Genomic DNA, 13,991 nt, shown 5'->3' with positions numbered 1-13,991 from the left:
TGCATCAATTGATTTTATCATCAAAATCCGAGATTCAAGAATCTCCCTATTTTTGATAGAGTTTAAACTAAACTCTCCCTATCTATAAGCCATAGCAAACTTGAATTCAAAAAAAGTAATAACCTTTAGATGCAAGTAATTTTGATCATAGTGATCATATGTAACATGTTATATTAAAATTTCATACATTATGCATCTTAAATATAGTTTCAAATCATCAAGTTATAATATACATAATTTCAAAACATTATAAATTATCATCACTTTAAGCATAACATAGATGATACCAAAACAAATTATCATTACTTTGGACATAGTATGCATGATACCAAAACATAAGATTTCAAATCATCATTACATCAAATCATCATGCATAATTTTAAAATATAAAATCATCAAATATGATACCAAAATATTACATTTGTATGATACTAAAACATTTACATTTGTATAATACCAAAACATTTATATTTTTAAAAATAATTTCTTTATTATTATTTTTAACTCAATTCATCATTACTTCTCTCCCTTTATCATCAACAAAAAGTAAAAAAATATAATTAGTAAGTTTTTTGAAACATAATTTCAATCATTGCATATACCATTGCATTATAAACATAATTTCAATTTTTTTATTTTTTTAAAATATCAATGTATATATCATCACTTTAGAATATGCAAGCTAGTAAATTAATAGTTTTTGAGATGTGTAAGCTAGCAATTTTTGCTTCTTGAGATATGCAAGATAGCACTTTTGCTTCTCTTTTCAATGCACAAAATAACAATATTACTATTCTTGAAATGTGCAAGATAGCACTTCTCTGTCTTCCCTTTGTCATAAAAAAATTAAAAAGAGGGAAAGGATTCAATGATGCAAAAATTTCAATCATCGTATAAATAAATGAAAGATAAATATGAAATATCATGAATCATTTTGATTAGTCTTTTTTTGTAAACAATGAAAAGAGATAATCATAGGAAATGATCTTGATTAAAAAAAAAGACTTAAGTCAAGAATACCGAAAGATCATGAGTCATTTCTTGATTCAAAAAGAAAACTCAAGTCATGAAAATCGAGAAACTAAGAAAATGACCTAGAAAAATATAAGAACAATTCATGCATTTGAAAGATTTAACATTCATATTTCTTTTCTAATAAAATCAAATTGCTCCTCATTTAATGGTTTTATAAAAATATCTACTAATTGATGCTTTGTATCAATAAATTCTAAAGATATATCATGATTATTAACATGATCTCTAATAAAATGATATCTAATATCAATATATTTAGTTCTAGAGTGTTGAATATGGTTATTTGTTAAACATATTGTACTAGTGTTATCGTATTTTATAGGGATGCTTTTCAAATAAATTTTATAATCTTCAAAAGTATTTTTCATCTAAATAACTTATGCACAACATCCACCTACTACTACATATTCAATCTCATATATAAATAATGTAACAAAATTTTATTTCTTGGAAGAACAAGAAACAAATGAATGACATAAGAGTTGATATATTCCAGATGTGCTTTTTCTATTTATTCCATATCCAACAAAATCAACATCGGCATAAGCAATCAATTCTAAAATTTTAGTTTTTAGATACCATAATCCTAGATTAGGAGTTCCTTTTAAGTATCTAAAAATCATTTTAACAACTTTTAAGTAAGTTTACTTGGGATTAAATTAAAATCTAGCACAAAATCTAACACTAAACATAATATCAGGTCTAGTCTTGTGAGGTATAGTAAACTACCTATCAGACACTATAAGTTTTTTATCAAAACATTATCCATCAAAGTCCATATATAATTTTGTAGAAGTGTCCATTGGTGTATTAATAGCCTTAGCACTATCCATATTAAATCATTTTTATATATCTAAAGCATACTTAGTTTGACTAATAAATATTTTATCACTAAGTTACTTAATTTGTAATCTTAAGAAAAAAGTTAATTCACCTATTAAACTCATTTCGAATTCTTGACTCATACTATTGGCAAAAGATTCACATAAAGACTCATTTGAAGAACCGAAAATGATATCATCAACATAAATTTGAACTATATAAAATTATTTTAGAAATATTTAATAAATAATGTGATATCAACCTTGTCTTTCAAAAAATTATTCTTAATAAGACATGAGCTAAGTCTCTCATACTAATCCTTTGGGGCTTGTTTTGATCCATAAAGAGCCTTAGATAACTTATAAACATGATTTGGAAAATGAATGTTTTTAAAATCGGATAGTTGTTCAACATAAATTTCTTCAAAAATAAAGTCATTAAGAAAAATACTTTTAACATCAATTTGAAATAATTTAAAACTATTACAACTAACATAGGCAAGGAGTATCCTTATAGCTTCTAATCTTGCTGTCGGAGCGAATGTTTCTTCATAATCGATATATTATTCTTGGTTGAAATTTTTGACCACTAATCTAGCCTTGTTTTGAACCACGATACCAAGTTCATCTTGCTTATTTCTAAAGACTCATTTAATGTCAATTACAAGATAGTCAGGACAAGTTTCCATAGCTCATTTCTCTTAAATTGATTTAATTCCTCATGCATTACAAGAACCCATGAATCATCTTTTAGAGCTTCGTCAATATATTTTAATTTAATTTGAGATAAAAATATAAAATTAGCATAAAAAATTTTTAAAGGGAGAATGAGTTTCAACACTTTTTAACGTATCTCCAATAAAGCTTGAAACCTGCGACAGTCTATATGCTTAATAAGAAAATTGGAAACAGATCCCCCATGCTGTGAGTTTGGTATTGATCCCCTTGTTGAAGCGTCTGTCCTTCATGTTGAAGTTTGCTTTGTTGTTACTACTACCCATATGTGCCTCTTGAAACCATGGATGTCAAGGAAATTGCTCAGAGTAGATTGAGGGAAGATTCTATAGTTTCCTCGATCATATTACTCTACCTTGTGTTACCTACGTGGACAGTGTTCAGGTTCTAATGCTATGCAACTGCTTGCTTTGGCATACATATCAAGCTTATTATGTGGCCTTCTTTGTTTCTATGATTTGGTGGTGTATTCAGGCAGCAAATTACCTGAACATAAAAGGGCTGCTGGATTTGACGTGCCAAACTGTGGCCGACATGATCAAGGGGAAGACGCCGGAGGAGATCCGTAAAACCTTCAACATCAAGAATGACTTCATCCCCGAAGAAGAGGAAGAGGTTCGGAGGGAGAACCGATGGGCCGTCGAGTGACACGTATGCCTCTCTTTCGTCGCGATAATGATGTACTTGTCATATATGAGGTTGTAATTAGATTGGAAACCGAGTTGATGGCAACCTGCGAGTGGATCAATCTGCAAACGAAAGGATGCCTCCATTCGAATCACTACTTATTCATAAACCACAACCTCATCGTGCTCAGCACGAAGTGCAAGAGCACTTATTCCTCCCTCTTACATCATCTAGCTTCTGCTAACAACATCAACGCCATTCCCTTCTTCAACTCTCCACCAGCTGCTTCAGATTGATAGGACTGGCGTACTCCGATGCCCCACCGTACAACGCGAAACCCGCCTTCTCCGACGTCTCTTGCGTCGGGTGAATCCTGTCCCAGAACAGGAACTCGTTGCGGTTGGTGCAGAAGGTGGTGTTGGGCGAGCACATGACCTCTGCCCCCAGTTTCCCCGACCCACAGCAAGCACTGCTCACGTCCTTGTAACCTGCAGCAACAACAGCAACACTCACTCAGTACACGATTTAGCCACTTCCCATCCATCTCTTCGCCACATGTGATGTCGATCCGAGCTTACCGACTCCTGCGGGGTCAGAAACTATGTCCATGACGACGTTGTACGAGTTCCCGACCGTGTACTTCATCCCTTCCATCTCCGAGCTAAGATTCTTCACGAGGACGCTGACTCTGTCGTTGAAACCCTTGGTCAAGGCGTTCAATCCATCGAGGCACGCTCCCAAGGGATGCATGACTCGCGAAATGGGGCAGCACCCGACCGGCGGCACGTTGATGAGCGCGAACTTCCTGGCTCCCAGATCGTACAGCGCCTGTGCCATGAAAGAAGAGCGCATGCTCGTCACGCTAGCCAACAGAGCCAACATCGATCGTCTCGCTGAGGAAGGAAGCTCACCTTGAGATGTGTGGTGTAGTTGGTGATCATGACGTTGTAGAACTGCTCGGTCTGGTCGGCGGTCGCGTTGCCGCCCGTGGCGAAGAAGAAGGCGAAGACGTCGTTGCCGCCGGAGCTGATGAGGAAGACGGACTTGGACAGCAGTCCCTTGGCTACTGCCGCGGTGACTCGCGAGGCGATGTTGGATTCGTGTGCAGCGAAGTCTTGGATCTGCTTTGTCATGGTTATGGTGGTGCCCTGGAAGATGAAGATGGTCGGAGGGTTATGGTAGGCCATCATTGCAGAAGGGAAAAAGAGGAGGAGGAAAGCTCACAGTGGAGTCGAGGATTCCGGATCCGCCGGAGGCAAAGCTCACACCTCGCCGGCCTCTTAGGATGAGCGGGTGGGGTTTGTTCACCACAGCGAGATACGGTGGTGGGCTTCTTTTGAACCCCATATGAATTGCTGCCCACATTGAACACAAATTGATTCACTTCCTTCACAAGTGCTAAGATTGATATTCTTATTTTCTTTTTTTTTCTTCAAATAATACCTCTAATATAAAAATTATCTAAACTATTTTTTTTAATCTATGATAGTGTTTCTGAACACCACAATAAAAGCACTATAAAAACTACTTGAAAAATAAGCTAAATAGAATCAAAATATATTAAAAATTGTTAGATATATCATATTATGATTCAAATAAGTATAATAGTTTAAGAATAATATCATCTAAATTTAAAAAAAAATTAATTAACTATTATATTTTAATCACCATAATAACAACACGACCTACTCGAAAACATTATAAATGAACAAAATAGACTCTTAACCTTAATCAAATAAACTATAAGCTAAAAAATATAATATCATAATGAACTACACGATAAAAAAGGCATAATATGATGTTATTTATAATATTTTTTAACAATATTTATAATAATTTAATACCTCAATAAAACATCATAAATATTTTTTAAAAAATACCTCAATAAAAAACCCAAAATATGAGTTTTTTTTTAAAAGTTGCCCCAAATTAAATATAAAAAAATTAATTATATACTTCTTTGCATTTGGAGAGGTGGTTTTGGTGACTAACATTTTATGTTGCAAAGTAATAACTTTATTATTATATAGTGTCACCCTTAAATAATTGATAATGATTTAATGCATAATTCATAAATATTGGTAGAATTATAGTTGTGAATAAAAATGATGAATATCTTACTTATTCTTATTTTTCTTAAAAAAAAGGAAATATTATCGTCCCAAAGTCAAATCATGACATCGGTCAACCACGCACCCAAGAAATCAATGGTGTTGTAGCCATTGCTGAACCGTCCGGTGGGCGTCTGGTGCGGGAAGTCAACCCCGTAGTGGGGGAAGTCCGCCTTGGCATCCGTCCCCGACAGGTAGTTGTTGTTGCCGACGTCAGCGGTGGAGTCGCCGAAGACGTAGACGGCGGGGACCTTCGTCAGCGCGGCCGAGACCGCGAACAAGGCAGTAGAGATGACAGAAAGGAGGAGAAGAGGAACGGCGAGCTTCATCTCGAATCTCTGCTCTTCTCTACGACGCCGAGGGTGGAGAATGGAGAGTTGGTGTCGAGTGCCATTTAGCTCAGACGTTGGAGCTGTTTATAGAGAGCACAGGATAGAAGAGCAGTAGCCACGTTAGAATGTGAACCATTCATTTCATCGAATACGATTAGGTTTGTCTACGATGAACGTGAAACGCATGGCTTGAATAGAAGGATTAGATTTTGTTTCCTTGTGGAACAGTCGAAAGATAAAAAAAATATGAACATCAACATTAAAATAATGTACTGTTAGATACGGAGGAGAATTCGATCATATTATTGTTAAATTATGTGGTACTATTTAATTATATAAGTTATCTTATAAATTTAATTAAATTTTGATGATTATTATCGATCAATAAAAAAAATAATTATGATAAGATTCGAAGATGACAAAGGATTCTTCTAATTATTCATATTAGATCCTTTATTTTTATCTATAAAATGATAAAAACTATTAGGAACGAATACTCAATCAATTCTCCCATATTCCTTAATCTATCACTCTAGTAGTCATATTAAATATAAGAAAAAAAATATGAGTTTAGTTCTTGAAAATCAATTTTGGAATGTGTTGACGTACCTATAGATTAGATAAAAGCTATCTGAATAGTATCAAAAGATATATATTGTAAATCTGATATATTCTTATTTGATTTTAATTTTAAATATTAGGACATTTTGCATTATATATATATATATATATATATATATATATATATATATATATATATATATATATATATATATATATATATATATATATATATATATATATATATATATATATATATATATATATATATATTACTCGTAAGAGAAGAATCCATCTCTCCTATCAAAATAATTTAGTATTTATTCAAGTATTTGATAGGTGGATACTATCCGAGTCAACATAAGTAAAAAAATAAAAGGATTTTAGTCTTCATAGAGGATAAGATAAATCAAAGAACATTACGGTGCCTAAACAAATTAGGTTAGCACGAGAGATGGTATCGGAAGAAGTTAATCTGCTCTCTCCAACTCATCTAAATACTATCAAATCAAAACGTAGAATAATGCTGATGATGTTCTTACGAGAATTACCTTCTCATACGATAAGAATAAGAGGATGCTGGGAGAACTCTTTCACACACAAATATATTCTCTCACTCACAAAAGACTCTACATGATGTACGGTATATCTATAAATTTTCTTTAACACCCTTACTTGGAGATCAACAATCCTTCAAAGCCCCAGTCTTCAGTTTCATCAAGTGTTGTTCTTCGAGCATGAGATAGATATCAATGCTCAAGACCAAAAAGACAAGACACAAAAGGAGCTCGTCTCTTTTGTCCCCGTTAGATGGACGATCAAGTTTGACCCATCAGCACAGGAAACCAAAGCACCAAAAATAATAGCAGCCCTCAATCATGTCATTGAATAATATGAGTCTTATCTAAACTTTGATTTGGCCAATGTGAACCCTGAAAAGCGTGGGTTTGGACCAGAAGGAGATAGAAGTTGACGGTGCAATCAATAGGATTCGATAGTTACTGTGTCGAAGAGTTGAAAGATGAGTCTGGGAACAGTCCAAGCACATCGCCAGGCTGTGATTCCATCTCATGGATTGCATACATACTTGGATTAATTTGTCCAACCTGAATCATCGGGCACAGAGCTAACACGTGAATTCAAGTTGACAGCACAATCCGATTTGTTCCTTTTGTCGAACAGCTCATGGACGAAGCCATGGACCCAATAATTATCTTATCAGTTTTGCATGTTGGATCGTGTGGCTCTAATGGAATAACTATTCTATTAATCTATTGAGTCGGTGCCACAAATATAAAATAGTGATCATCGTTCTAATTATCATGAATCAATTATTTAATCTTACTCACTTAAAAACTTATAACGTTCTCAATAATAACATGTCATATATCTAACTTAATAAAATAATTAATTTATTAAGTTTGAACCATCACCTTTCGAATTTAATATTATTTCTCATCCATGTGGTAACTAATACATCAACTTATTATAGCTCTTCGATGTAAATTATGGTGTGACCATCGATGTAAAGGAAGATTAAACATCATTATGAACCATTGGTATTATTTTTAATTCGATTAGACTTCTTTAATATATCGATCATTATATTTAAAAAATATATATTAAAATATCTATATTTTAGGTACTTAAACATATAAAAATTATATAGAAATATCTATAGGTATGAAAGTGAAATATTTAACCTCATTTATTCGGTTTTACTGATAAAAAATATAGCGTGTGACAACACGTACATGAATAATACAAAAATAAAAAAAGATAAGCTTAATGATAGTAGCGGGCGATGACATTGTGAGTGATTATTGTGATGGTGGTAGGCGAGAACGATGTAATGGTCGACTTTATCGATGTCATGAATGACACAAAAACGATGGACAAAAAATAATTTTGATTCAATCTATATCTTTCGTCGATAAAGCCGATGACATTATGATAAATGAGGTTAAATATTTTACTTTCATAATCATAAGAATTTTAATATATTTTTTTTAAGTTTAAGGACCGAGATAGGTCCAATTATAAAATTTTTAATATAAAATTTTAAATTTAAGAACTAGGATATTAGAGAATTTTAATTATAAAAATAATCTTATTTTTATGACAAATTGCTTACGTTGCTAAGATTTTTCTTCGTGCAGGTAGCAAATCAAATGCAAGAGTCGATGTGTACATGATAAGCCATGGTGACAAAGCTCATAATCACGTCCACACTTGAAAAGATATGGTAGGTTGCGTGTCCATATCAAGTCTACCATATTTTAGGATCCCCTTGATTTTTTTTAATCTTTATAGTTTATACTAATATTTTTTCTCACTTAAAGTCTTACTACCCCTACTAACTTGTTCTTTACTATAATTAGCACTATAATGGTCATTTATAAGTTATTGACTAATTTTTTAATATCTCTAATTTGATTACAAATATTAATATCTACTCTTAAACTTTCATAATAAATTGATAAATAATCACCTAAGCCATCTAATCTAATACGAGAATAAAAAACACATGCAACTAAATAAACTACTGAAACTTTAAGAAAATAATTTATCCATTTTAATTTTATAGTCATTATTATTATTTTTAAATAATCATCATTTTTATATTCTTCTAATACATCAATAATATTAATACAAACAACTAAAAATATATGTAATAGGATAATAAACACTACATTATTAAAAACTTTTAATTTTTTTAAAAAATTTTCACGTACATTCCAATGCTATTGATATAAACAAACTTATCTAATATTATTTTCGATGAAAATACATAATAGTTCTTTATATTCAAAAGATTCTTTGACAATTCATATATGGAATTTCAGAATAGTTCAATGAATTTTTTTGGGTCTTTTGTCATTTAAATTATAAAATCTGTCTCATTCTTTCATTAAATATGGATGACCCCACAAGAATGCAATAGCTTGCAAAAGAAATTTTTGAAAAGATCTAAGTCCATCTCGTACACATAAATTCAAAATATGATAAACACATTTAACATGCAAATAGATACTGATAAGGATAGTAATTATGATAAGACTCGACTGACGTCAGATGACGCCTCACGCCTCGATCGACACAACAGCACCTGATCAAACGGATCAGAACGTCGACCGAGGCGCATTAACGACCTGCTCAGGCTCGGTTCCTCACGCCACACCAACAGTAATATCAGACGCTACCAACCTGCCCCCTGCAAGTGGGCACATAAGGAAACAGTGAGCTTCCCTATAAGTACCCTCGCATTCTGAACGGAAAGAGGGGGGAGGAGAAAAAGGAACTTCCTTGTCTGAATCCCCTTTGCCATTGATTAACTTGATCGTCGGAGGGGTCGGGTTGAGCACCCCGACCTGACCTTTGTGCAGGAGCGAAGCCAAGGGTCCCCGCGAGGCGTAAAGGCGAGGAGTCCCTGCACGGAGGGCGCGACGACACCGTCCTGACCTCAGCGTCGACTGTCTCGGCGGGCTCGAAGGCCGTCTCGTGAAGATCCCCGTCACCCGAATCCGAACCAAGGAGCGTCGGCCCCGAGGCCATGGCTTAAGGTTGTTTACTACAACAGATACCATCGAAAGCAAGTTGACAAACTACTTATAATTCTAGAATAAAAACTATATTTGTCGACTGATTATCAAGACCAATTAAAATTTTTTTAAAATCAAATAATATTCTTTGAAAATTATTTTTATCATTCTATAAATATTATTGGTTATTTGTCTTTGAAAACTCTAAAAGCAACAATATGTTTTTACATGATCCAATCATTACCTATCCAATAACAAGTGGCTCGCATCGCATGTAGAATGCATTTGTTAGTGATCACTCTAAATATAAGTACAAATGAAAACATGATCATCCCAAGCTCGAAATTTTTTTATAAAGATTATATAATTTGTGAGTAATAGTGGTACGAGAAACTTATGTGGTGGGATTTAAAACCTCTTAACAATAATAAATAAATTTATTTTTTTTACCATAACTAAAAGATAAATGTTCAACGATGACTAATCTAATTAATGCTTCATGATTTTTTTTCAAAAGAAAAATTAAAAAATGGTAAAAGTAAGGTATATCCAAAAATTTAAATTGGACTTCTCTTCGTACTAGGTTGCATCTGATGTTTTTTCTATTTCCTCCTTTTTTGAACTTGAAAACTTGAGTACACTAATTGCATACGACAAAGAATGAGATATTAGCATTTAGAATTTTCTTGAAGTATATATTGAATATGTCCGACTTGATTTTGGTCATCATATTAATGATGTCTGAGTCAAAGTGTTGCTTTCTTGAGTTATCATGATTGTATTTTTGAAAGGCTCCTTCTCCTTGGTTGTGAAGTTGTGATTTTTCACTTGTCATCTAATCAAGAAAATAACAAAAAGAGTTTAAAAGAGATTTTAAGAGCGCTCAAACTTGAATGTGTATGATCAAGGTGTGAGAAAATATAAGAGATTTGAAGGAGTATTTATAGAGTTTTAATTTTTTTAAATACCTTTAAAACTAGATGTGGTGTTTGGAAAAGGCAAATCTTCTTTTTTTTTGTTCAAATTTTTTATATTTTTATTTATAAAATAAATAAAATACTCCTAAATATGGTCATCATTGAGCCCAATAGTTTACCAATCCATCTATATTTTATAAAAAAAAAATCATCAAATCGATAATTTTGGAATTGATGATTCCAGTTTCCAAAACTTAGATCAATTCAAACCGAACCATGATTAAGTCCATATAAGATCAAGTATTTATCTACACTTATCATCACAATCAACTCACATCTTGACCTAAATAAAACAAGCCATCATAATTTTGGATCATCTTCCTCTTATTTCATAGTGAAATATTAGCTTTCTTGAGTAAGTACAATCAGACCTTCGAAATTATCCTCGATCATAAATGTTGAGGTTTGATGCATTGAACTTTCACTTATTGAATTTGAGGTAGAGCTTAGGAGAGGGAGAAATATTGATATTGGAAAGAAGATTGCAATTAAAGAGAGTTATGATTGCTTGATGAATTGGTGTGAGGAAGACTGAGAAGTTTGGAGGTATTTATAGATTTCTATAGGATTTCTTTTCCTAAAATAATCCCAACTAGTTATTATTTAATTTTTGGAAAGGATAATTTTTTTTATATTTAAAATAAATATATGTTTATTTGTTTGTTAGAATAGCAAATTGGCTATTTGCTATTCTAACAACCAATAGTTTATCCTATTCCAAAACCAATAGTTTCAATATGCCCTACAATAAATAGTTTGTCTTAAGGTAGATGTAAAAATATTTGTAACCATAAATCATGTGGAATCATCATTTGAGATATGTTCACTTCAACTCAAATTAGATAGATAAATATATTATTTTTATTATTTTCAAAAGGAAATCTGGGGAGGTTTTTAATGTCAAATTAGAGTCTAAAAAATCCTGAAATCAATATAAACATTAAGTTAGTTACATCATATAATTAAATCATCCCCATTTAATTATAAATCAATATCTTAAAAAAGCTTTCTTCCATGAATCAAAGAGACAGTAATGACTGGGTCTCTTTACAAAGCTACAGAAGATTCTAATTTAGTAATCATATATAAAATATTCTAATTTAATATACAAAAATTACCTTGGATTGACTGTAGAACAAAAAATTTCTAAGAAAAAGAAAATAATTGCATGACCTCATAGATAGTTTACTTTCACAGAGAAAATTACACTGACCATAGATAATTGAGCAGATTACATGGAATCAGATGCCAACAGCCAAAATATTACAATGAGTCTTGAGATACAACATTTTTCGTGCCATGGAATATTTCTCCCTTTGAGTTAACTATAGAGATCTGGATCATCAAATCTCGCGGTTGGAACAAGAACAAGTGGTTCAGCCTTCCTCAGCACAATTCCAAACCTCTCACCGAGCTCAAGCTTCTCCCCCTCCGGAAGTTGCCAGCGAAAGGAATGCAGGAAGGAAGCCAACATGTGCGTCACCATCTTTTCTGCTAGAGAGATCCCAACACATATCCTCCTCCCTGATCCAAATGGCAGATAAGCGAAGTTAGTGCCACGGAACTCGTACTTGTCATCTGCAGCTGTCAGAAACCTCTCCGGCCTGAACTCCACGGCATCCTCCCCCCAAATGGCGGCGTCTCTTTGAATCATCCAAACGTTTACGAAGACCTTGGAGCCCTTGGGAATGGTGTATCCGCCCACGGTGCAAGGTGAGCTCGGCGAGCGAGGAACGAGGAGCGGAGCCACTGGGTGTAACCGGAGCGTCTCTTTCATGACTGCACGAAGGTACACCAGCTTGGGCACGTCCGACTCTTCGACTGCTCTTTCCTTCCCCACCACTGCGTCGAGCTCGTCTTGGATCTTCCTCATGATGTCAGGGTTGCGCATCAGTTCCGCCATCGCCCACTCTATCGTAGTCGAAGTGGTGTCCGTCCCACCAAGTATGAGTTCCTGTGGATTCAGTTAATTGATATCAACCATGCATTTGTTCGTAGAAACAGGTATATATTTCAAGAAAATTACTTCCCTTCAGTTAAATGATGGTATTCACGACGAAGATTTATCTTGCATACTTAGTTTTCTTTAAGGATCTAATAAATATATGATTATTAATTTTAATTTAAGCATTTTAAGTTAATATAATAATAAAAATTGACTCAAAAAAATAAGAAAAAGAAAAGAAGAGCTACCTTACGTTGATCAGAAAGGAAAATGCTTTAATATTTGTGTTACCAATAGTTGCAGGTGTGGAAAGATGAAACAATACCAAAAACAGTGTCTTGACATGATCCACGGTGAGTGGGTCCTTCTGATCTCTTCTCTCTAAAACCTCCACCATCACCTGCAAGAAGGCCTTACCACCCTTTCCCTCATCCTCTTCACCCCTTCTCCCACTCTCCTCCACAAACTTTTTCCAGAGCACATCGTAACGATCCCACAACCGCTTCATCCGTCTCCCCATCCCCTGCAAATCCAGCACCGCCAGCGCCGGAAAGAAGTCAGAGACATTGGGCGCCCCCAGCAACTCGACGACTCCCTTCACCACCGCCCGGAACTTCATTGACACATCGCCGTCTTCCGACAGCCCCCCCCACAGCATGCTCGTCAGCACGTTGAGTTCCGTCGTGAAGACCAGCTCCCACACCTCCACCGGCTCCCCCTCGCGGGCACGAAGGCGAGCGATGGCACGCCGCACCTCGCGCCGCCGCAGCGAGCGGACCTCCTCGTTGCCGCTGGTGCTGATGAACTCCCGCACGGTCACCTTGCGGAGCGTGCGCCAGAGAGTGCCATGGGGGCTCCAGAGCAAACCATGCTGTGTTCCCGGGACGGCGGTGGCGGTGGCGGTGGCGGTGGCCGGGGGATCACGGTTGGCGAAGATGACATCGTGGTCCTTGAGCGCCTCCCGGAAGGCGGCCGGAGAGGAGAGGACGATGCAGAGCCTGGTCCCGAGACGGAGGCTGAAGACGGGGCCGTAGGCGCGGGCGAGGCGGGCGAAGTAGCGGTGCAGGTCGGGTTCGAGGGAGAGAAGGCTGCCGAGGAGCGGCAGGCCGACGGGTCCCGGAGGCAGGGGTGGGCTGCCTTGTCTCCTCGTCCATCTCAATAAGAAGACGGCAGAAGAGACGACGATGATGAGAGAAAGGATGAGAAATATGTCACTCTGTTGCTGCGAGGCAGCGACTACGTAGTCCGTTGCAGATGCCATGAGAGGAACTGCTGCTTTCATCGATGCGGCGGGAGACGGCGGAT

The 13,991-nt window shown here is 35.3% G+C and overlaps 2 protein-coding genes across 2 annotated transcripts; both read right to left on the bottom strand.

Moving 5' to 3' along the window:
• Positions 1 to 3,341: 3,341 nt before the first annotated feature.
• On the bottom strand, positions 3,342 to 5,735 carry LOC103998818 (GDSL esterase/lipase At5g55050-like). The gene is made up of 5 exons (XM_009420408.3): positions 5,415 to 5,735; positions 4,443 to 4,573; positions 4,130 to 4,366; positions 3,797 to 4,046; positions 3,342 to 3,706 (listed from the first exon to the last, which is right to left on the bottom strand). The coding sequence occupies exons 1-5, from the start codon at positions 5,656 to 5,658 to the stop codon at positions 3,486 to 3,488; spliced, it is 1,083 nt and encodes a 360-aa protein (XP_009418683.2). The 5' UTR covers positions 5,659 to 5,735; the 3' UTR covers positions 3,342 to 3,485.
• Positions 5,736 to 11,922: 6,187 nt separating this feature from the next.
• Positions 11,923 to 13,991, bottom strand: LOC135649585 (flavonoid 3'-monooxygenase CYP75B137-like). Its single transcript, XM_065168084.1, has 2 exons — positions 13,012 to 13,991; positions 11,923 to 12,695 (listed from the first exon to the last, which is right to left on the bottom strand). The coding sequence occupies exons 1-2, from the start codon at positions 13,966 to 13,968 to the stop codon at positions 12,063 to 12,065; spliced, it is 1,590 nt and encodes a 529-aa protein (XP_065024156.1). The 5' UTR covers positions 13,969 to 13,991; the 3' UTR covers positions 11,923 to 12,062.

This window comes from Musa acuminata, chromosome BXJ3-9, assembly GCF_036884655.1.
Source record: "Musa acuminata AAA Group cultivar baxijiao chromosome BXJ3-9, Cavendish_Baxijiao_AAA, whole genome shotgun sequence".
NCBI classification, from domain to species: Eukaryota; Viridiplantae; Streptophyta; class Magnoliopsida; order Zingiberales; family Musaceae; genus Musa; species Musa acuminata.
The sequence above is the reverse complement of the archived record's forward strand: the minus strand, read 5'-3'. Positions and strand labels throughout refer to the sequence as shown.